At 41.9% G+C, this 23,218-nt stretch overlaps 1 protein-coding gene across 1 annotated transcript; it reads left to right on the top strand.

The window, feature by feature from the left end:
• The first annotated feature begins 19,039 nt into the window (after positions 1 to 19,039).
• On the top strand, positions 19,040 to 20,462 carry LOC131240751 (late embryogenesis abundant protein 29-like). The gene is made up of 2 exons (XM_058239201.1): positions 19,040 to 19,244; positions 19,869 to 20,462. The coding sequence occupies exons 1-2, from the start codon at positions 19,104 to 19,106 to the stop codon at positions 20,349 to 20,351; spliced, it is 624 nt and encodes a 207-aa protein (XP_058095184.1). The 5' UTR covers positions 19,040 to 19,103; the 3' UTR covers positions 20,352 to 20,462.
• Positions 20,463 to 23,218: the final 2,756 nt, after the last annotated feature.

Here is a 23,218-nt window from a genome sequence, read left to right as displayed (position 1 = left end):
TTGGGGTGCCTAGGCTCACCAGGTCTTTGTCCCAACAAATGGCCTAGACCGGGCCTGGAGTTTACCCACAGCTAAGGCCTGAATTGGGCCTCATACGTGGACCTTATGGATGAGGCGCACCAACTACATCATTCATCTGTTTTAAGAGATCATTTTAGAGTATTACCCAAAAATGAACTATATCAAAAGATCATCTGGACCACATCGTAAATAGCAGCGGAGATAGTGACTTTTACTGTTACAATTTCATAGGGCCCCATAATTTTTATTCTCCATTCAGTCTGTTCATAAGGTCATAAGGACCTGAACCAAGAGGGAAAATAAATATCATATTATTCCAAAACTTCTGTGACCTAAAAGGTTTTAATGTTGGAAGTTCGGTCCCTGCTGTTTATGGCAGTGTGGTCCAGTTGATAACTAGATTTGCCTTGTTTTTCTTCTCACACCCTTAGGACGTGCTCACCAATGGATGGACGGTTTGGATGAATCACCTACATCAAGGTGGGGTTCACGTCCCACCATTTGGACGGTGTGGACAAAACACATACGTCACGTAGGGGTCCCACATCGCGTGGCCCACCCATGATGTACATATACATTATATTATGTTATATTATTTCTTTAGTTTTAGTTCTACAGGTCGGTAGCGTCCAGCGTCCAGTGATGGACGGCTAGATAAAATGCATACATCAGGTGGCCCATGGATGCCACACGTGTACCGGGTCCGTGTGATGGGCGGCATGGATGGAATACAACCATCAGTGGGGCCCACGTTATTGTGCAACTCACTTAGATTTGGATCTCATGTGCGGCCCACCTGGTTGCTGCAGGGTGCTGCCCACCATTTGGAATGTGGTGTGGTCCACCTGCTGTTGAAGGGTGCGGCCCATCTGCTGGTGCAGTGTGCGGCCCACTCGCTGTTGCAGGGTGTGGCCCACCTGATATTTGGTGAGGCCCACCAGCTGCTTTGAAACAAGGCCCGATTGTGAGGTTACTTCCAGTCCAAATCGGAGCTTAAACAGGGACTTTTCTTGTCCCATTTTCGTCCCAGAAATGGCCAGGATTCGGCACGTTTCTTGGCCTGATTTTCAGGTTGTTTTCAGCTCGAACCAACCCGAGTGAAGGTGGGAATCCAACCCAATCTGGAGCCTATTTTTAGCTCATTACAAAGCCTGGGTAAGGGCCGGATCTTTGCTGGTCTTAGGGCCCTTTTTTAAGGACCGTTTTGAGCCCTTTGTAGGGCCGGCTGTAGTCCAGACAACAGGCCGATGGAAGCCTGGTTTCTTCCTTGTCTTCAGGTTGTTTAACGGCCCAGTAGGAATCATAGTTTTGGTCCCAGTCTTGGCCCCGATTTCGGCTGTTCTTACGTTGCATATTTCAATTATCTTCAAGCTTTAATGCCTAGTTGAGCATGGAGAGAGAGAAGGAGTTACCTGCTCTGTTGGCCCCGCTTGGGTTGCACGCACCTACGTTTCTTCCCTCCACTCTCTCTCTTTTCTTTTCTTATCTTCCTCTCCCTCAGGTGGTGAAGCTGTAAGCCCACACTGACTCGACTCAGTCCGATTTTTACGGACTAAGTTGGGGCAGTGTGCACTGAGCTCACCTTGGCCGAACGCACCCTCCTGTTTTTCTTCTTCCTCCTTTCTTGCATTCTCTCTTTTCTTACTTCCTTGGTGTGGATTCTGAGGGCACCAACGTCCCCTTTTATAGGCAAGGAGATAAAGATTTAATGGCTGGGATTGGTTCTGCCTATCCCCAAGCAACAGCCGTTAGTGCCAGTTCTTGCCTTCCAAAAACGGAAAGCTCTGCCCCGTAATTCCTCTATGTCTGGGCGTTTTTTGCTCGAGAGAGAGGACCCTCTCTAGCTGGCATGTACATGCTGGTAATCCTCCAGGTAAACCGACGCTGCCTTGCCCTTCACGCCAGCAATCCGTTTGTCCTTTAAAGATCCAGCCGCTCATGACAGAAACGGACGGGTCGAAGCTACTTCCTTCGTTCTTTTGCAGGGTTCCTCCTCCCGATACGGTTTTGTTGGGATGGACCCCACTAACAAAATGGATGGTCTGGATTACCTGGAAAGTGGTTAGGGTGGCTCACTTAGGGGTTTGAAATCCCTTAGTTTCAAATTGGAAACGGGCAGGAGAACTTCTCCCTGTTTTCATGTTTTAGATCGGTCAAGGCAGCTTTGACCGATCCGATTGGTGCGGTACTCTTCGTGCACAGTTGCATATTGTACACATGCATTGAGTGTGGGGTCTTTTGTGACATTTATGACAAATCTACTCCGACCATTTGTTTAGGGGTCCCTGTATAGCGGCCCCAACCCAATTTGGGGCATATGTGAGGCCCATGTGGGCCGTTTCATGCCTTTCGGGGTCCTATTCGACTCATTCATCGTGACCCAATGGTCGGATTGTTTTGGTGGTTGCTTTCAACGGTTAAACGTGGTTCTAGAGTACACCAATTGTCCGGCTGACTATAAATAAGTTCTTAAGAGTTGCTAATGGGTGCATTGTCTCACATGACTTGAAGATTTTACTCCTAAGTTGTCTTATCATAAAGTGCTTATTGAGTTTTACCTTTCTGACTTCGATACAGCTTCTGGTTGATGGCTTTAATGTCGACTGGATGTCCCAACCTACACGCGTAAAGTTTAAGTCACCTTGTTAATTGATCCCGATTTTCCATGAACGTAGTTCTAAAAGGTAACACCCATGTACCAGAGATACGAGGTGTTACATATAGAATGTATACATCACGGTAGGGTCTATCAGGGTGGGTCACATGGCCCCGAGATCAAGCCGTTATTTGTGTTTTTCCCTTAAGCCAGGCCTGCATGGTCTGTTCAGCCATGCAGCCCAATCTGGGCAACAAGATGGGCCCTATATGCTGGATGGTGGGTGTCCCTGTAACACCCCATACTTTTAATACTCGGGTGTTAGGATGTAAACCTAATATAGTATAAACACCAATCAAGCCGTCCATTTTAAAGATGGATTATCGGGTAATCAGAGAAGTCTAATTTAGGATTTTAATAGCCTTGCTAGACAATTGAATTCCACGTTAGTTATCACAGGCCTTAGACCACACGATCTACAAATTGTTCGGCTTATGCCAACCATACGATTGTAAGAGCTATTATAGGATTAGATTATATGCCTGTTCAACCGAAGGATCGACCATCCAAAATATTCAATGTGGATCATGGAAAATCATCATGATCACCATTGATTTCCCTATGAGCAGTCTCCAAGGCCACTTGATTACTAAATTCTTCAATAAGTTTCACCTAAACTAGGCCAAGAACCCTAGGAATCACCACTGATCATATTTTGTAATGATCTGACCATCAGATCTCCATAGATCGTAAAGTAACCTACGTATTTAGAAAACATGGCTCACTTACAAATTTAAATTCTTCCTATTAAGTCCTACAGAAAATAAAGGACGTTAATCAAAATGCAAACCATGATAAACACCTTAGAAAATAATGATAGTAATATAATAATAATAACAACAGTAATAAGTATGGTAATAAAGGGAAATAAATAATGATGTATATAGTTTATACTAAAGTAATAATAATAACATTAGTATTAATGTTAATGTCTAGTTAGTAAATCGTTATAAAAGACATACAAACAGCCATTAGACCCTTTTAACCATTGATATTCAGATTCAGAGTTATCCGACCATTAGATCAACGTAAAGCAACCATTAGAGATAGGAATCAATCCGTATGGCCCACCTAAACATATGATCTGCCACATCTTCGGTCAAGATGGCTTAGTTGAGCCATGAAACATCATGGACGGAGTAGATTTATCGTAACCATCACAGTGGACCCCACACGGAATGAGAGTGCACAAAAACACACCGTGCACGAAGTGCACTGAGCGGCAGTTGCTGGTTTGACCAGCGCTGACCCGATACCAGCTCGAAATAGAGAGATTTCTTTCTCTCTCTCTTCATTTCGTACAATCGACGGACAGAGTCCGTTTAGGACGTTCTATGGCCACCATGATCATCGATATGGATGATCTGAACCGTCCATCACGTGCGTCCCTCAGTCCTGACCAAAAATCATCTTTCATAATAGGTTTTCATATACGTATGGCACACATTTCTTGGCCCAAGAAGAGCCTACAAACACAAGTTTTGGAAAATGGAAACTGTCTGCACGCCAGCAGGGCGATCTGCGTGAGCCCTCCTCTCACAATCTTAGCCATCCACGTGGCCGAATCCTAGCCCTACAAAGCTAGGATCTCAAGCAAAGAAAGAGGGAGAGAAACAGTAGCCGCACCAACTCCCTGTTTTTCCAGAAATCGGCCGGAAGCTTCTCCTTTTGAACCCACCACCCAAAATTTCTCTAAGCTTCGATGAAGCTTATCTGGAAGCTTCATACTGTCCATATGGACCATCTGAAAGAGAGAAATCAGAGGACGAAGTGTTGGAAGGAGGAACGCCATTAATGGTAGCTTCTTCTTCCTCATTGGAGCCGCACCACGTCGTCCATGTAGAAAAGCTAAACCGATTGAGAATTTGTTCTGAAAGAAAAATGAAACTCAAATCTTATTCAATGGCAACGTGAACATTAGGCAATACAAGTGCAATATTTAAAATCAAATTATAATGATTCAGTTGTAAATCAAATAAAAAAGGAATCCCATGAAATTTGGTTTTAGACGTTTGATAATTTGTTCTACACACCATTTGTTGCAATGATAGCTAGATAACTGGGCTTGATACAGGGAAAGTTGTTATGTTGACAGGTTGATAACAGGAGAATTTGATAACAGAGAATCCCTCTTTACTTTGGGATTTGCTAAACTGTCATGCAGATTTTAAATGCAATTTTGAATTTCCCAACTTTATAGGCTCGATTGGATTTCTATCTTGGTCTGAACATGTTGCCGTTAGAGCTCCAAGATTACTCAACTTCTCTCCACTAATTGAGGCTAGATTGTGAGAGTCTTCACCCTTTTTTCTCCAAGAATCTCGTGTATCCTTATTTTTCCATTGACTCTCACAATTGTTGGTAGTGCTGAGCTGTGATAGGTTGCTAATACCCTCCCGCAAACTTTGTCAGGGCTGAAGGCAAAGTTTGTCGCAAAAATATTGAAGAGTTGTTTTTGGCATTGGTTTAGTGAAGAGGTCGGCAACTTGATTATCAGAGGAGATATGTTGTGTGACAAGTAGTCCACGGGCAACACTTTCGCGCACAAAATGATAATCCAACTCGATATGTTTGCTTCGGGCATGGAATACCGGATTTACGGTCATATGAAGTGCACTAAGATTGTCACAATAAAGTATGGGAGGAGATGACAATGTAATGCGAAGATCTTTGAGAATGAAGGTCATCCAAGTGAGTTTAGCTGCTGTGTTAGCCATTGCTCGATATTCTGCTTCCATGCTTGATCGAAAAATTGTATGTTGTTTCTTTGCACACCAAGAGATAAGGTTAATTGCCTCCAAGGAATGTAGGATAACCAGTAGTAGATCGTCTCGTTGTAGTGCACCCTGCCCAATCTGCATCTGAGAAAGAAAACAGATCAAGTGTAGTGTGTGAAGAAAAATTTAATCCCATATCAATTGTTCCTTTGACATATCATAAAATACGTCGAACCATTTTTAAATGTGTCATTGTGGGAGCATGCATGAATTGAGATACATAATTAACACTAAATGAAAGATCAGGATGAGTGAGTGTAAGGTACTGTAAAGCTCCAACAAGTCCTCGATAGTAACTTGGGTCTTCAATGAGAGTATCATTGGAAGATATTTTTGTTTTAATTTCAAGAGGTGTACTTATCGGCTTACAGTCAACCATATTTGAGCGTTCAAGTATCGTCAATGCATAATGTGATTGGGATAGATGAAGGCCACTTGTTGTTTCGTTATTTCCAACCCAAGAAAGTGGTGAATAGGTCCTAAGTCTTTCATTGCGAATTCACTGCTTAGCAACGTAATAAAATTTGAAATAAGTATTGGAGTTGATCCTGTGAGCAGCATGTCATCTACATAAAGAAGTAAAATCAATGAGCCATAGTCCGAATGGAAAATAAACAATGAAGGGTCAGCTAGACTACAAAAGAAACCATATTTAAGAAGAAATGCACTAAAACGATCAAACCAAGCACGTGGTGCTTGTTTTAGGCCATAGAGAGCTCTTTGTAGTTTGCAAACGTGTGTCGGATGTTGAGAGTCTGCCATTCCTGGTGGTTGTTGCAGGTATAGATCTTCAGAAATTAAACCATGCAAGAAGGCATTTTTTACATCCAGTTGACGAATGGACCACTTTTGAACAAGAGCTATGGTAATTATCATGCGTATTGTCCCTGGTTTGATAACTGGAGAAAAAGTTTCTGTGTAGTCTACTCCATCAATTTGATGATACCCTTTTGCTACTAAACGTGCTTTGAGTCGATCTATAGAACCATTTGGTTTGAGTTTTGATTTAAACACCCATTTTGAACCAATGACATGCATGCTTGGTGTTCGAGGAACCAGTTTCCAGGTCTCATTCTGATCTAGTGCAGCCAGCTCCTCCTCCATGGCTGCTTTCCAACCAAGATTTGCCAATGCAATCTTAATGTTGTGAGGCTCACGAGGTATATTAGCTGAGGTTATGGTGGTTAAGGCATACTTAGGATTTGGTTTTACTACACCTTGTTTAGACCGAGTGACCATGGAGTGGACCAATGGTGTTGAGGGACCAAGACTATGATGGGAGGACTCAGGTGTTTCACTTATAGTCTCTTAAGCTATTTCTTGGGTAGACCCATGAGACTCTTGACATTCTTGTGATAGAATTGTTTCGGGTGAACTAGTGTTGTGAAATTCATTAATTTCTGCATTGGTCTGAGACTCGATAGAGGGGGATTGCCTTGATGACTCTGTGGGACTAGAATTTTGGGAAAAACTTAGTGGAGAACAAGTGTCAATTGGAAGCAAGGGACTTTCACATGGGGGTGAGGGAGAGTACGAAGTTGTACCTGCAGAAGAAGAAATGTTAGTATGTGGTAACCAAGAATCAAAAATACTAATTACCTGTGGCTGATTTGCTGTCATGAAGGATTTGTTGATAGGCTTATATGGAAAAATTAACTCATCAAAGACAACATGACGAGAGATGAAAAACTTTTTACTTGATGGATGATAACACTTATAAGCTTTATGTTTTTCACTGTAACCCACAAAAATGCACGGAAGTGTTTTTGGATCAAATTTGTGTTTTCGTATATCCCAAGTGTAGGGAAAACACTTAGAGCCAAATGCTCGAAGTGAGGAATAATCTGGATGTGTCCCACGAAGTGCAAAATATGGTGTTTCAAAGTTGAGAGTAGATGAAGGTAGGCGATTCATAAGATACACAGCTGTGGTGAAGGCCTCAGTCCATAAGAATAAGGGTGCACCATAGTGAAATAACATAGTCATTCCTAATTCTCTTATAGTTCTATGGCGCCTCTCAACTACACCAGTTTGCTCAGGGGTATATGGGGATGATACCTGATGAACAATGCCTGTAGAAAGAAAATGAGTCGACAGTCTTGAATTGATGACCTCACCACTTCCGTCTGATTGAAAATTTTTAATTTGCTTGTTAAACTGTCTTGCAACATATTTCTCAAAAGCTAAGTATGCATTAAAAAAATCAGATTTGTTGCGCAAGGGAATAATCCACGTATACTTAGAAAAATCATCAACCAAACATGCATAATATTTAAATTTTGCAATTGATAAAACAGGTGCAGGTCCCCACAAATCACAATGAATTTTTTCAAAGACACTAGTACTTGAATGTTCCGAACAAGAAAAAGGTAAACGACTAAGTTTTCCTAGTTGACAACTATCACAAAGATGTTGAAATTTTGTTGTCCCTACGACATCAATAAGTCCTTTATTTTTTAGCATTTGTAAAGCTGAAGACTGTGGGTGGCCTAGGCGTTGATGCCAAACTTCTGCAGTGCCTGATTTGAACCGATGGGAGAAATACAACTCTGGTGAAGTGGGCAGGACATAGAGATCACCCTTGCGTTTCCCTCTTATCATTGCCTGGCCTGTTTCCCGTTCCTTAACACAAAAATCAACATTAGAAAATTCACAATTAACAGGAAATTGTTTAGTTAACTGACTTACTGAAAGTAAATTTTTGTTAAGTTAGGAACCAATAGAACATCATTGAGAGGTAAGGCAGACACCTTTTGTTTTATACAAGAATCACCAATTGCAAGAATTGGCATGGAAGACCCATCTCCAATTAGCATGGAGTCAGCACCAGAGTATTTACGAAGGTTAGTTAGCATACCTGGCTTACCTGTCATATGGTTGGAAGCCCCAGTGTCAGTTGTCCATTCGGTGTCAGCAATGGTGGTGTCCAAAGTGAGTGCTGCAAGTGCTTGTGGAATCTCATCTTGTTGAGTGGATTTCTTTGGCACCCACCAGCATATCTTAGCAACATGGCCCATCATCCCACAATATTGACATTGTTGGTCACGGTACTTGTCCCTCTTTGCAGGTGTCATGCGACGCTCACCAGGTGGTGGAGGTCGACTTTGTGATTTTGCTGAAGAAGAGTTCCTTTGCTGTTGAGCCTGGAATCCACGACCATTGGAGGTGAATTTTTATGAAGGTGCATGATAGCTTGAAGAGTTTGGCTATGGGCGTTGCTGCTGCTGTCCATAAAAAGCCATTTGATGAGTGAGGGAAGAAGCTGAGATGTCTGTGTGGTTAGAGAACCAGTTGTGCCTTTGATCAAAGTTTTGGAGTTGGGAGACCAACTCAGAGTATGATGGCCTGGGGGGCTTTAACATGGTTGTTGTGAATGTTTCATAATGAGGACCAAGGCTAGTAAGAAGGCAGAAGACTTTTTCTTGGTCTGGTACGGGCTTTCCAATGGCTGATAAATTGTCATAGAGACATTTGAAGGTGTGAATATGTTCTGTGATTGTTGTGTTGGCTTCCTTTCGAAGATAGGTCACTTGTTGTTGCAGTGTGGGTGCATATGCATTTTTGAGAGCCTCCCAAACAGCATGAGCTGTGTCGAGACCAACAACGGGTCTTAGTGTTTCCTCAGAGAGTGTGCCGATGATCCACCTTCGAAGGAGACGATCTGACTTTCGCCATGCTATAAAAGCATATGTTAATTGTGGTGTTGAATTTTCGGCATTTGTGTATTTAGTTGGAGCGGGATCTTCATTTGTGAGATGCCCGACCATTTCTTGACTCTCGGCAAGAGCCAAAGCTTGCTCACGCCACAAGGGGTAATTGTTTGGGGTGAGTCGGAGGGTGATGAAGTTGCCAACATTGAGTGACAAGGTAGTCATGGTGAAAGAAAAGAGCGAAAGGTAAGAAGGAAATTGAAGAGAAAAGAAGAAAAAAATGCAGTAGCTGTGATAAGTTGCGCCTAGTGTTCACAATGGCTTTGATACCATGTAGAAAAGCTAAACCGATTGAGAATTTGTTCTAAAAGAAAAATGAAACTCAAATCTTATTCAATGGCAACGTGAACAGTTAAGCAATACAAGTGTAGTATTTAAAATCAAATTATAATGATTCAGTTGTAAATCAAATAAAAAAGGAATCCCATGAAATCTGGTTTTAGACGTTTGATAATATGTTCTACACACCATTTGTTACAATGACAGCTAGATAACTTGGCTTGATAACAGGAAAAGTTGTTATGTTGACAGGTTGATAACAGGAGAATTTGATAACAGAGAATCCCTCTTTACTTTGGGATTTGCTGAACTGTCATGCAGATTTTAAATGCAAATTTGAATTTTCCAACTTTATAGGCTCGATTGGATTTCCATCTTGGTCTGAACATGTTGCCGTTAGAGCTCCAAGATTACTCCTCTCCACTAATTGAGGCTAGATTGTGAGAGTCTTCACCCTTTTTTTCTCCAAGAATCTCGTGTATCCTTATTTTTCCATTAACTCTCACAATTGTTGGTAGTGATGAGCTGTGATAGGAGTCGGGTTGCACCTGGTGTCCGTCGCCAGACGTTCAGCTAGGGGAGAATCGAAGTAGAAAGGAGAAGAAAGGAGGGAGATAGGCCAGAGGGAGAGTGTGTGCATGTCGCACCAAGCTCGGCCCAACCAAGTCGCTGGTGTGACTACACGAGTCGATGGGTGAGTCGGGTCCGTGATTAGTCCGATTCGGACTGTTGTGGCTTGCGTCCAGGTGTGGTAAAAGGGCCAGGGGAAGAGTGTAGGAGAGGAACGAGAAGAAATGGAGAGGGCCGTCGTGTGGCTGCCTGGTTAGGCTTGGATCGAACCGAGTCACCGCCTGACTTGTTGTCCGGGTCAGGTGGGGTTCTGAGTTGAGTCGAGGCGCTGACCGAGTCAGGCCCGTTTATTCGGGTATTGCTGTTGGATTTCCAGCATGGAAGAAAGGAAGAAGGAAAGAGAAGCAGAGGAAAGAAAGAAAGAAAGAAAGGAGCAGAAAGGAATGAGAAGAAGATAAATGGTCCAGATCTTTCTTCCATTTTCTACTATGGTTTTGGGGCTTCTCATCATCCCACTCCGTGGAAGGACCGACTCCCCTGACGATATTCCTCCTTTCCATCTCCTCTTTTCTTTCCAAAATTCCTTGTGTCTGTTCAATCCCAACCCATTCAAGGAGAACGTTTGCTTACCGTGGGCTTGGTGAAATGATCTAACGTGATTGCAATCAACCCCGTCCATCAGGTACACCAACCCCCTTTGGCCTTCTCACGGGATCGGGCCGAGTCTTGCAAACCAATCCACTTGGGTATGCCAACTTCCAATTTTTGCCATACATTGAATCGTGGAAATCAAATTACAGATATTTTTACTATTGCTAGAAATTATCATTAGATGCTATAAACTCTACTACCTAACAGTTGGTATTAAGATGTTAATATTTATCACTATTAATACTATTCGTATTTCGTCCTTAGTAGACTATTGATTTTAAGATTAGTGTTGTTGGTACTAACTAACAATTGTCATTTAATACCACTTCATTTCTAACATTATTTTAAATTAATTATATGAATTTGATTTCAAACTCTAAACTAGATTAGTGGATAAAACCCTAAATCTAAGTAACCTAAACCATAAGTTATGATCCTGACCATAGATAATGAATAAAACTTGAAGCTGACCATTCGAGTTGATTCACTTTCTTTCATCGGGTTGAGAACTATGGTTGATGGGTTTATTCTCTATATTTAGGCTTCTATACTATTGCCACCACTCTTATTATGGGGATTTCCAATATTGTATATGATTAGGCATTAGTAGGTTATTTATGTTGAAACTAGCTACTATGAACAAAATTATAATTATCAATTACTAGTATTTTATTTAACTCTCATAAATAGTATCCTTAATAGTAGACCTTAGTACTTATTATCATCGTAAGGATGGTTATCGCTATGTTAACTAACATTGATTATAAACTAAGGTTAATAATTATTTCTAGTTTTATATTCGCCCTACGTGGTTTTGTTTTAGTATTTGCCTTAGATGGGTTCGATGTTTTATACTATGTAATCATGCGATGGTAAGCCCCATATATTTAATATGATTGGCCACTAGTCGATGGGGTTCCATTAAACATCCTAAGGTAGTAGCCTCATGAGCCGAGGATGGTGGTATGGGACCTATGCCCGAGTTGTCGGCCTACGCTGGGCTATAAGCTCCCCATAGTGACCTTTGAGCTTTCTTAACTTGGTTGGTTGTAAATGGACTAATAATGACTTGACTAATCATGCATATATGGCATATTACGATGGTTTGGATCATTACGCCCATACGATTACACTGAGTGCTGCACTAATGACTAGTCATTCGATTTATGATGATGAATTGGATCATCATGCTTATGCGATTGCGCTGAGTGTTGCGCTGATGACCAGTTATATTCATGGATGACAAGCCCAATGTCCGTCTGGATGTTTTACCCGGGACAATGATTTAATGGGTGACGAGCCCAATGTCTGTCTGAATGTTTTACTCGGGACAATGATTTCATTCACCCATCCATGCATATAATAAGACTGTATTTACTCTGTTTTGGTTGTCTGGATGTTTTATACTATTTCTTACCTAATGCGGAGGTGTGTAATCTTGAGGAGAATTCACACTAAGTTGGCCACTCATCCATCGAGTATATAACTGTACAGGTAGCACAGGTGGCCCAGGTGACATTCATGTTTATATTGGTGAGGAGCAGGCTATAATTGACAAGCATGTATTATTGTAATTGCTAAGGGTTGTTATAGGATTTCATATCCCAAGATTATTGTAATTTACTTTATCTCACATATAATATTATTTCATTTTGTAATTGTAAGAATGGGGGCATTGGTTTGTATAAGTCATTATGGGCAGCTTCTTATATATCCTAAATGTAAATGATACTTTTCCTTATGTTGATTTGTCCATCCTACGCTCATCTGTTAACTCTGATTAAAGAAAAATATTATATATTGAATTTGACCATCCTTTAAGGTTAACACTTGGGTTTTTGGAAAATGAGTCGTATACTCGAGTCCTGAAAAGTCGGGGCATTACAGTCCCACTGTTGGACAACTATGATAAAGTACATGCATCATCAAGTGGGCCATCATACAAGGAAAAAGGAGAGAGAGAGAGAGAGAGAGAGAGAGAGAGAGAGAGAGAGAGAGAGGTGGTGGGAGGAGCTCCGCCACTATGAGCTCCTCTCATTGATCTACATACACATGTACATTAAATGGGCCATACATCAGAAATTCTGGTGGGAAAATTCCATTTCCATCACATAAATCAGGGCCTAGGTGGCCTTAGACAAGATGCACAACAAGAACAACATGGTGGGATCCATGGAGGATGGTCCCATGGATCCCACCAAGAATGCTTGCATGCAAGCTTGGTGGGCCATTGGCCACACTTAGGGACCAAGATGGGATCTCCACCATTGATTGGTGGGTCCCACTTGTCTCATGCACAAAAATAAACAAACCTCTCCTAAGGAAACACCCACCTCAAATCTTCGACTCCTTCTTCCACCTTAGGGTCCTAAAGCTCCAAGAGAGAGGTTTCTATGGTTGAGATGGGATCTAAAGGGTTAGATTTAGGGGAAATAGAGTTTGGAGTGGTTGGACTTAGAGGGTAGCTTGGGACGTCTAAGCTCTAGCAATGGGAGAAATGAGGAAGGAAAGAGAAAGGGAGGGAGATAAGAGAGAGAGAGAGAGGGCTAGATAGCTTAGGGGCAATCATTACTGTTGGGAAGAGAGTGGTATGCTCTCATAATGACTAGGCATGCTAACAAGCATGCTTAGGTAGGTGCTAGGGTAGGGTGATGTCACTCCTAGGGTGACATCATCCTAATGATGGGATTATCTAGGGAAAAGTGATATCTGAGATAGGTGGGTCCCGCAACGTACGGTTCATCGCCGAAATAGAGCGCGGGTCACATCTCACAATCCAACGTTGCAATGGCACATGAGACGTAGCATTGGAACTGCAGCGACGACGCGGTCGCAATGGCTTAGGTCTCGGGTCAAGCCGACTCGGGTTGACAAGATGCACTCAAGGTCGCTCGCAAATGCTATCTACAGGTCGCAGGTCGCTGGACTTCGATGGAAAGGACCGTGGAATCCTAAAGAATGAAATGGTCACTAGGACACGGGCTTAACATCCACTATAGGATATATGGTTTGTCAGAATCTGACGGTAATCGGATGCTTTGATTAACCATGGGGACTCCACTTGCGATAAATGGTCATCGGTGATCGATTGAGGCCGTGGCTATACGGATTTGAGATGGAAAATATCCTTAACTCATACCTCGAGTTTTGTTGCAATCTAACGGTCAGAAAGCTACAACTTTGCGAAAAAGTGGGGTCTATTTTACTTAAGTTTCAGATTTCATACTAGGGCATTTGCGTATTCCAAGCACTTAGCCTATGACCCAAGTTGAGCACTTCTAGGCGTTTTCTTGGTTCGCCACCCGTGATGGACGTCAAGCTCACTAAGATGAACATATTTATATAGCTTATGATTTAGTGGCCCAGTAATAAGCGGTCTATAACTTATTGGATAATCATGGTATTTCTGGAATGAATTGGATAGGGAGATTTCTTGTGCGCAACAATTAGGGTTTTGATTAGTTAAGTCCATACTGTAACATCCCGAATTTTCATGGCCAGAGTTTGTATTCGTGCCCAAGGAAACCGGTTGTTAATGATGTGTGAACTGGGATGCTTTTGTAAAATCGCACCCTATTTTTTTCTTCGTTTGGTGTACATCCAAATACATTCAAGAAAGTAATCATACACGAGAGTAAAATCAACTGTATTAATTATATTTCATCAGAGTAAATAGAATCATCAATGGTCTCATAATGAGAGGTTTCTTACAACATCAGAGTTCATAGCGGAAGTATAAAACTAAATAATAAAACGGTCTTCTTAGTCTTTCAAGATAATCTTATTTAGGGAAGTAGTCCTCTAAGTCTTCAATCTGTACGTCACCTGCATCATCTGTACGGTTGGGAGAGGGTCAGTGCCCTACTCATAGTGATGGTTATCCTTTAAGATTAATAATAATTCAAGAAATTTATAACAAGTAAAGTAAGGGTTTGATACGTCCCGTGCTCCACTAACATGAGGGTTTCAGCATGCGTAAGCAACCTACATTAGATGCATGCCTAGCAACGTATGTAGGGCTCATCATACATAGTGGTCATCACAATGTGGAATACGATTTATAAAAAACCGGCTCGACTCGCATCCCATAACTATGGATATTCGCCTGCATGGCTAACGTTATTGTGGATTTACGAGAACTTCTCAGAGCGCACAACACATGAGTAGGGTGAATTACGTGACATGATTTGTTCATGGAGCGACTATTTGCAACATCCAATCTCGGAGTGATGTGACACTGTATTTGCGAATTACACACATCAATTTGTGCACCACTACCCGAAGGCTCAAGGACTTACGTGTTCCAAGAGGGTCTCTACCCAGAGCACATTACGTCCATGATAGAATATTTGAATCACTAGTTGTGATACATCTTACACATCACTTGTACTTATAGGAAATATAAACTGAATCATAATATGTAGAACAAAATCTGAATCATAAAGAATATCAATTGAATTATGGAGGTTCTGGGATAGCAAGAAACATGCCCAGGCTGTAAAGATAGAAGACACAAGGCCAAAATAATAAAGAGAAGAGTGACAAGGGTCAACTCAACAAAAGTGGCAATAGCCAACATAACAACAAGAAGAGTGGCGAGGGCCAACTCAAATAAAGAGGCGAGTGGTAGGGCCAACTCAACAAATTTGATAAGGTAGGGCAAGGCTTGTATCCATGGCCTCACATAAATTCAGAGAAATCCCTTATATTTGACATCATGTTGTAAACCCAAATGACCAATAATTGTAATGATAATAACTGAATCAATTAATAGGATAATTCTCAAAATAATATAAACATAGAAGGCGAAGCAATTCGCATAATTAAAGATATGAAAAAGATAAGATAGTTCACATCGTAAAAGGCATAAAAGAGGCCATAATTGATGGTGAAACATATAATTGCATGGAAGATTCCACGTAATATGAAGGCATGTAAAAGGTAATATAAAATAACATCAAGGCATGAAAGGCGGAAGAAATGTAACAACTTAAATTAGTGTAAGCTTAAAAGATAAAACCCTCACCTTCGAAACTTGATTTCTTCTTAATGTTGGCAGATCTATGTCGCCGGGCTCCAATCCTAACATGATTAGCATGACTCTTCAAGTTAGGCTATCTTCTTATACAAGTTACATGATTAGGATTAATATTAGGCTAAGACTTAGGGCTTGTACTGAATCGATCTTCCTGATTAATCAAATTTGGTGTAAATACCTTTTGTTCCATAATTACCCTCAGACCCATCGAATTCCGGCTTTACTGAGTCATCCTGCTGAGTCAACTCGGTTTGACTCAGTGAGTTGTCGTCCCGTGCACCATACTCGATTTCTCTCCCTCTTCTTCTCTCTCTTTTCTTCTGTTTTCCTTTCTTTTCTTTTCTTTTCTTTTCTTCTTCTTTCTTCTCCTTTCTTTTCTTTTCTTTCTTCCTTCCTTTCTCTCTTCTTTTAGCCGTTGGACAGCACTCCCCTCCTTCTTTCCTTCCTTTCTTCTTCTCTCTTTCTTTTCTTTCCTTTCCTTCCTTTCTTCCTTTCTTTCTTTCTTCTTCTCTTCTTTCTTCCTTGCTGAGCGACAGCAAGCCTGGCGAACAGAGCTGCTGCTCAGCTGAACCGTTCTCTCTCTCTCTCTCTCACGTTACTTTCTTCTCTCCCACTCTCGGTTTCTTCGAAGGCATCTACTCATGCCTCCTTATTGCGGAACGGACAGGCTTTTTATAGCCTGTCTAAACCCAGGTTTGCTTCTTCGTAAGTAGTTTCGCAGCATGGGGTTCAGTGTAATCTTACGCAGCAACGGATCGCACGCAGTCTGGTTTTTCTGCGAAATCGCGTGATCCGCGGTTCCAGTGGAATCCTTTTCTTTTCTCACCATGTGGGTCTGGTCGGACGTGTCCTAACCCCGGTTTGGATGGCTCTGATCGAACCAAACATGCCTTATCAGATTTCCTTGCGCAGGGAATTTCAAACAGCCGGTCCCCTGTTCCTGCGCAGTGAAAACGCAGATCTGCTTGTGTTTAAACTGAGTTTGGGAGAAATGATAGTCCAGAACACTCAATATGATCACGTAGGGACAGTCGAAATCCTCATATCCGGCCTTTGGACGGTCTGGATCGGTTGTTCGTTCCGTGTTTTGATCGCTTGTCTTGCCGAATCGTCCGGACTGCTTGGACGCAGCGGACAGTTGGGACCAATGCCCGATCCGTTTTCCAATGAGACTCTACCGGTTTGGTCGGCGGTCCACCCTGCTTCAAATGGACAGTTCCGATCACTCCTCCGGGAGTTTTTATTTTTTGAATTTGAATCCCTTCAGGATTCTGCGGGTCAGCGCAGATTGACTGACGGTGCTGGTCCGGTACCCGGCGGGTATACTCCTGTTGGGTACACTGGCCATGTGATGTGGGGTCCACCTCGATGGTTTATGGAAATCCGCTCTGTCTATCCGGTTTTCCACCAAATCTTAAGGGTTTGGACTAAAATGGGTATATCCAAAGGTCATGTGGTCCAAATCGATGGTTGTTAGCTGATCTTAATCATTGGGCTACTTGTACGATGTTTTAGGGATTGAAGTTTGAAATGTACGGTTAATATGTGATATAAGGCCATGGTATACAATTTTGCTTCCAACGGATGGTGAGAACCCTGTGATTTAGAATCACGGGATCAATGTTAATGGCATTAGGGCCAATCTACTAATTTTGTTTGTCTTCAAGTGAGTAGTCATGAATCTAAGTTGTTCTCATAAAAGAACCTATGTCCAGGTCCTTATAGATGGTGGATCGTACTTTGGTTGAGTTCAAGGAAGTCTACCTGTACTAATTCATGTGACTAGTGGTGGGATGCCTTGGTTTATGGATGGAGGTCACTTTCAACTAGTTGGGTTAGTGTAGAGCAAGGGTGTAAGGTTAGAATAGTTGGATTCACGTCACTTATACGTATATGTTACCTTGTATCTCACGGTAATGCTCGAAGACTTTCGATGCTTAAGTATAAAAAAGTTTGGGGTGTTACAGATTTCTTGTGCGCAACAATTAGGGTTTAGATTAGTTAAATCCATAATGTGGCCTATTCGCAATTTGCGAAAATGGCAATTCGGTCATGCATAATCACTCCAAACCATTGGTTTTTAAGCTAAAAGGGTAATTGAGTTACTTTGGTTCGTTAATTAAGATATAACCCCTAGTTGTCGCAGGTTTAGGTAGATATTTAATTTAGTTGTGGTCGTCTTAATTAGTCAGTGATAGGTCGGATAAATTTGGACCCTACGTAAACAAATCACCAAGCTAAACTCGATGCTTAAGTGATCGGGCGGATTCATAATTGACTTTTTATAGTTGGTTAATCGAATTTGTGCGATTCTTTACCGGTACCACTTACGTATAAGATTACTTCGAACGTCAAGAGTTAGTAAGTGACAATGTAAACTAGTTCTATTAAAAATTTTCAAAGATTTTTTTGAAAGTCTAAACTAACTAAATACAATAGTATTTCCAAACATGCAATCACTGTGCAGTAATAATGTTAATCTCATCTAGTACAATTCAATATCATTCAATTCCACCGAGCAAACACGCCATAAAGCTTTGTGGCCCTACTATGTTGTGCATGTAAATTTACTCCATATCAACTAGGTGACAACCCTTAGTCTAAACCATAAAGATAAAATATCATTGGATTAAATTTTTTTATTTGTTTATTTTTTTTTAAAATCCAATGGACCACGTCAGTGGGAGCAGGCGAAACATATTACTTCACGCTGTCTGGCCAATCAAGGTCAGTGACACCTTATTAACTGCATGGAGCCGACAGACTTTTTGTTCTCACTGATTAACAGCATGGTCAGTGACACAAACTCATGCTTCGCATCCCATCCCCATAGCCCCATGTGGTGCCGACAGACTTATCGTTCTCACTGATTTTTAATTCCATGACCAGAATCGAGGATACAACCTGATGATGGACGGAATAGATTTTACAAATGCAACCTGTCAGTCCCCACGATCTTGGGTGTTTTCCACGCTGCGTAATCCGTCATAGATCCATGATATGGGATCCAGGATCTGGGCCGTCGAAACGTAAATTTTTAAAGCACTCATGCGGGTCACTTTTCACGGGTATGCAGTACCTAATGAACGGTCCAGATCAATAGTACGCAGGCTATCAGGTGTCGACGCGTGGTAGGGAGATGCGTCGTCTGTCATTCTATCAAAGTCTTAGAAGAGATATCGACACGAAACCGAGACATATGTTGACGAGCGGAAGAATCTGAAAGAAAGACTTCCAGCATGCTGGAAACGTGTCCTGGCATCCTCTTACGTGTCGCAAATGCACGCCACGTCCCACCCTCTCTGCCTATTTCAACGGCCAAGAAGAAGAAGACGACCGTCTCACAAAAGCAAAGAAAAAAGAGAGAACCAGCAAGAAGCAAGCAACAGAAGAAACGAAGAATGGCAGCCATGTTTATGGCAAGAAACGGTCTCTTCAACTTGACAAAGGCCTTCCCCTCTCCTTCTCTTCCTCTCTTCCACTCTTCGACGCCTCACAAAGTCTCCAGAGTCTGCTTCACCTCCGCTTCTAAACCATCTGAGGTATTAGAGAGAGAGAGAGAGAGAGAGAGAGAGAGAGCTTCTATATTGGTCACCTACAGGCAAGGTACCACAGCTTGTGGTACACTGCCATCTTTTCTGCCAACATATATGGTCGTTTTGAAGGACATCGTTGCCATGAAAAATGGTAGGTCCCACCATGAAGATCAATAGGAACGAAAATGAGGCCTGTTCTCTTATCAGGTGGGCCACACGATTGGAACAGTGGACAGCTGATGGTGGGGCCTATCGTTTTCATGGTACCGATTTCCTACGTAAATGGCATTTTGGCGCGAAAGATGGTAAGGTACCAGAAGTAGTGGTACTGTTGTATGTAGGTGATTAGTTCTTGTGAGGAATTATATGATCCTTACAAGTGGGCTGACCTTCATGGATCGACTTTCTGTGGATCATAACTGGATAATCTCCTGGGCGGGAAGATCCTAGCCGTCCAGTCCGTCTTCTTCTTCATGCAAACATTTCATGGGATGGTTAGGAATATATTGCTGAGTGAGTTTTTGGGTCATGGTTCACTATCAGTCGATCAATGGTCTGGAATCTGGATCACCAAACATACAAAACTCTTGCCATTCCGAAGCTAACTACCTGTTTTGAGTTGAATTTCAGGCACATAACGCAGCCGAAGAAGCCAGAGACAAGGCTTCAAACATGTCGGAGAAGGCAAAAGACAAGGCTTCAAATGCATCAGATAAGGCGAAAGACACAGCTTCAAGCATGTCGGAGAAGGCGAAAGACTCTATGAGAGAAGCCGGTGAGAAGGCTTCCGACATGTCTGAGAGGGCTAAAGAATCGATGAAGTCCACCAAGGACAAAGCAAAGGAGAATGCAGAGATGGTAAAGGAGAAGACCAGCTCAGCAACGCAGTCGATGACTAAGAAGACCAAGGAAGGCACGAACCATGCCACTGAGACCGCCCAGAACCTCGGCGAGAAGACGAAGCAGACGGTGCAAGATGCATGGGGAGTGGCGAAGGAGAAGACGCAGAAGATAAAGGAGACAGTGGTGGGGAAGTCAGAGGAGACGAAGGATTCAGCAGAAGACGAGCTGGAAAAGGCGAGGAAGCGATCGGTGTCTGAGAAGGAAGGTTGAGATGTAGATTTTGATTGTGTTTTGCAGGAATGCGTTTGTTATCTTTAAGATTCTGCTTCTTGTTTTACAGATAGGATATGGAGTGGAATTGGATGATGAAGTTGAATTTGATGCCAGTATTGCATTGTTTGCAAGCCAGGCGGGTCGAATCGGGACTTAGCTGGTTAGCATTTGTCTCAGCTTGGACTTTCCTCTTTGCAAGTGAGGCGGATTGCGTATCTAGTAGTGTGCTGAGTAAACTCTGTGGTGGCTTATCCACACCATTCATCCGTTTTTAACGAGCCCAAAAATAGAAGCATGTATAAAGCTCAAGTGGACCACATCACAGGAAACTGTGGGATTCTTGGGGGCCACGAAAGTTTTGGATCGAGCAGATATTTGTGTTTTCCCTTTCATGTCTGTGTGACCTTATGAACGGTTGCGATGACACAACGAGCCCTGTGAAGGTGTCAACGTGGACGTCATTACCCCCTCAACCTAAGCATCAGATATGCTTCAATTTTGGGCTTAGAACCTCACGTGAGCTGGAAAAACGGACGTCATTACCCCCCCAACCTGTGATCGGTGCTTAGAGGACCCAAGAGGGTAAAGTGATTAAAACCGTCAATACTTGGAGTTCTTAAGTCGCAATTTTTTTTTTTAAAAAAAAGAGTTCTTTAAGTCCCCCAAAAATAATAATAATAATAATTCTTAAGGTATTTTGCGGTCAGGATTTCGAATGATATTTTTGATAAAGAAATTGACGGTAATCACCTTGAATTTTGGGTCAATTACCTTAAGAAATTGACCGTAATCACCTTGAATTTTGGGTCAATTACCTAGAAAGCTAGGTCATTCCATATATTCTAAGAAGGGCCTAAGAAGGGCCTTCTGACATGCTTCTGAAAATTACTTGGACTAAAATGCCCTTGTTCTTGTTTCAGTAGTTGTACAATTTTCTAAGGAGAATTACTTGGACTAAAATGCCCTTGTTCTTGTTTCAGTAGTTGTACAATTTTCTAAGGAATAAGAAGTTACGTTTTATTTTTCTAGGGTATACGAAGTTACGTCTTATTTAACACTAAGAAAGTAAAGTTTATGGAACCCTTTTTTTTGTGTATGAGCAAGGACCAAACTTGTGGGGCCCACATTGATGTATGTGTATAATTTATGCCGCCCATCCTTCTTGTCATGTCATTTTAGGGCTATGGTCCAAATATCATCCTTTTTCAAAACTCGTGTGGGTTACATAATAGAAAATAATGGCAATAATAGAACCCACTATTGAAACTTTTCAGGCTCATCGTAATATTTGTTAGAAGTGGACACTGCCCGAGTTAGGACTTTTTGTACCCACGGCGAGCAAGCCGACAAGGTGGACGGAATGGATCACCCCATTGTGGGACTAAGGCTATTGTACCAATAGTTATCCTTTCATTTGGCAGTAAATGAAGTGAACATATAACAACCGCGACCCATATCACATGAGAACCACGACCCATATAACATGATAACTACGACACATGGCAACCCAACCCATATAACATGACAACCACGACCCATAATAACTACAACCTTTACCACATTACAACCACGACTCATATAATATGACAATCACGACCCATATAACATGAGAACCTACGATCCATGACAACTACGACCCATGACAACCACGACCCATATAACATGACAATCGCGACCCATGAAAACTACGATCATTACCACTTTACAACCACGACCCGTACTGCATTACAACCACAACCTGAGAATTTGACTATACATCGAGGCTCACATTGATGTATGTGTATAATCCATGCTGCCCATCTTTTTGCCGTGTCATTTTAGGGATAAGGCCCAAATATCAGCCTGATCCAGTGCTCGTGTGATCCACATAATAAAAAATAATGGTGATTATAGAAACTTTTCATGCTCACTGTGATGCTTGTTAGAAGTGGATAATGCCCAAGTCTAAAATTTTTGGGCCCACAGTGAGCTATTCGACAAGGTGGATGGATCGGATCACTCCATTGTGGGCCTTAAGCTATGGTACCAATGGTTTGGTAGAAAAGGAAGTAAACACGTTGCAAACCATGAACTATTCAACATGACAACTACAACCCATATAACATGACAACTATGAACCATGCAAACCATGACCCAAATGGGCTCACATTGATGTATGTAAATAATTCATGCCGCACATCCTTTTTGTTGTGTCATTTTATGGGAAGGGTCAAATATCAACCACGACCCTTTGTGGATGAAAACCACGATCCATTATGCATGTGAACCACAACCCTTCGAATGGATTGTGGTTGTTATGTAGCAAGGATCGAGGTTGTCAAGTGGTAGATTCAATGGGGGTGCCTAACAGTGAAGTGGATCGAGGTTGTCAAGTGGTAGATTCAGTGGGGGTACCTAACAGTGAAGTGTGAACTGACAGTGGGTGTACTAACAAGCTAACAAAAAAAAAGGGTCAAGGTTGTCATATTATATGGGTCGTGGTTGTCATGAGTCATAATTAACAAGTTATATGGGTCGTGGTTGTCACGGGTCGTAGTTATTATGTTATATGGGTTGTAGTTGTCATGTTATGTGGGTCGTGGTTAATATAGGTCGTAGTTGTCATGTTATTTGGGCTGTGGTTGTCATCCGGGTCGTTGTTATCATGTTATATGGGTCGTGGTTGTCATGTTATGTGGGTTGTGGTTGATATAGGTCGTGGTTGTCATGTTATATGGATCGTAGTTATTGTTATGTACGGTTATTGGTTGTAACGTAGTAAGGGTCGATGTTGTCATGTTATAAGTATTGTGGGTCCTGTCGTGATTTATGTGTCGAATTCAATCCGTCCATTGGATTTAGAATTTTATTTAACGTCATGGGCC

Source organism: Magnolia sinica, chromosome 1, assembly GCF_029962835.1.
Source record: "Magnolia sinica isolate HGM2019 chromosome 1, MsV1, whole genome shotgun sequence".
Classification (NCBI taxonomy): domain Eukaryota; kingdom Viridiplantae; phylum Streptophyta; class Magnoliopsida; order Magnoliales; family Magnoliaceae; genus Magnolia; species Magnolia sinica.
Note: the sequence above shows the minus strand (reverse complement) of the source record. Positions and strands in the feature narration are given on the sequence as shown.

Excerpts from the sequence above, each read along its gene's own strand:
- LOC131240751 (XM_058239201.1), top strand. The coding sequence starts at position 19,104 with ATGGCAGCCATGTTTATGGCAAGAAACGGTCTCTTCAACTTGACAAAG. Across the intron at positions 19,245-19,868 it reads CCGCTTCTAAACCATCTGAG|GCACATAACGCAGCCGAAGA; the intron begins GTATTAGAGAGA and ends GTTGAATTTCAG.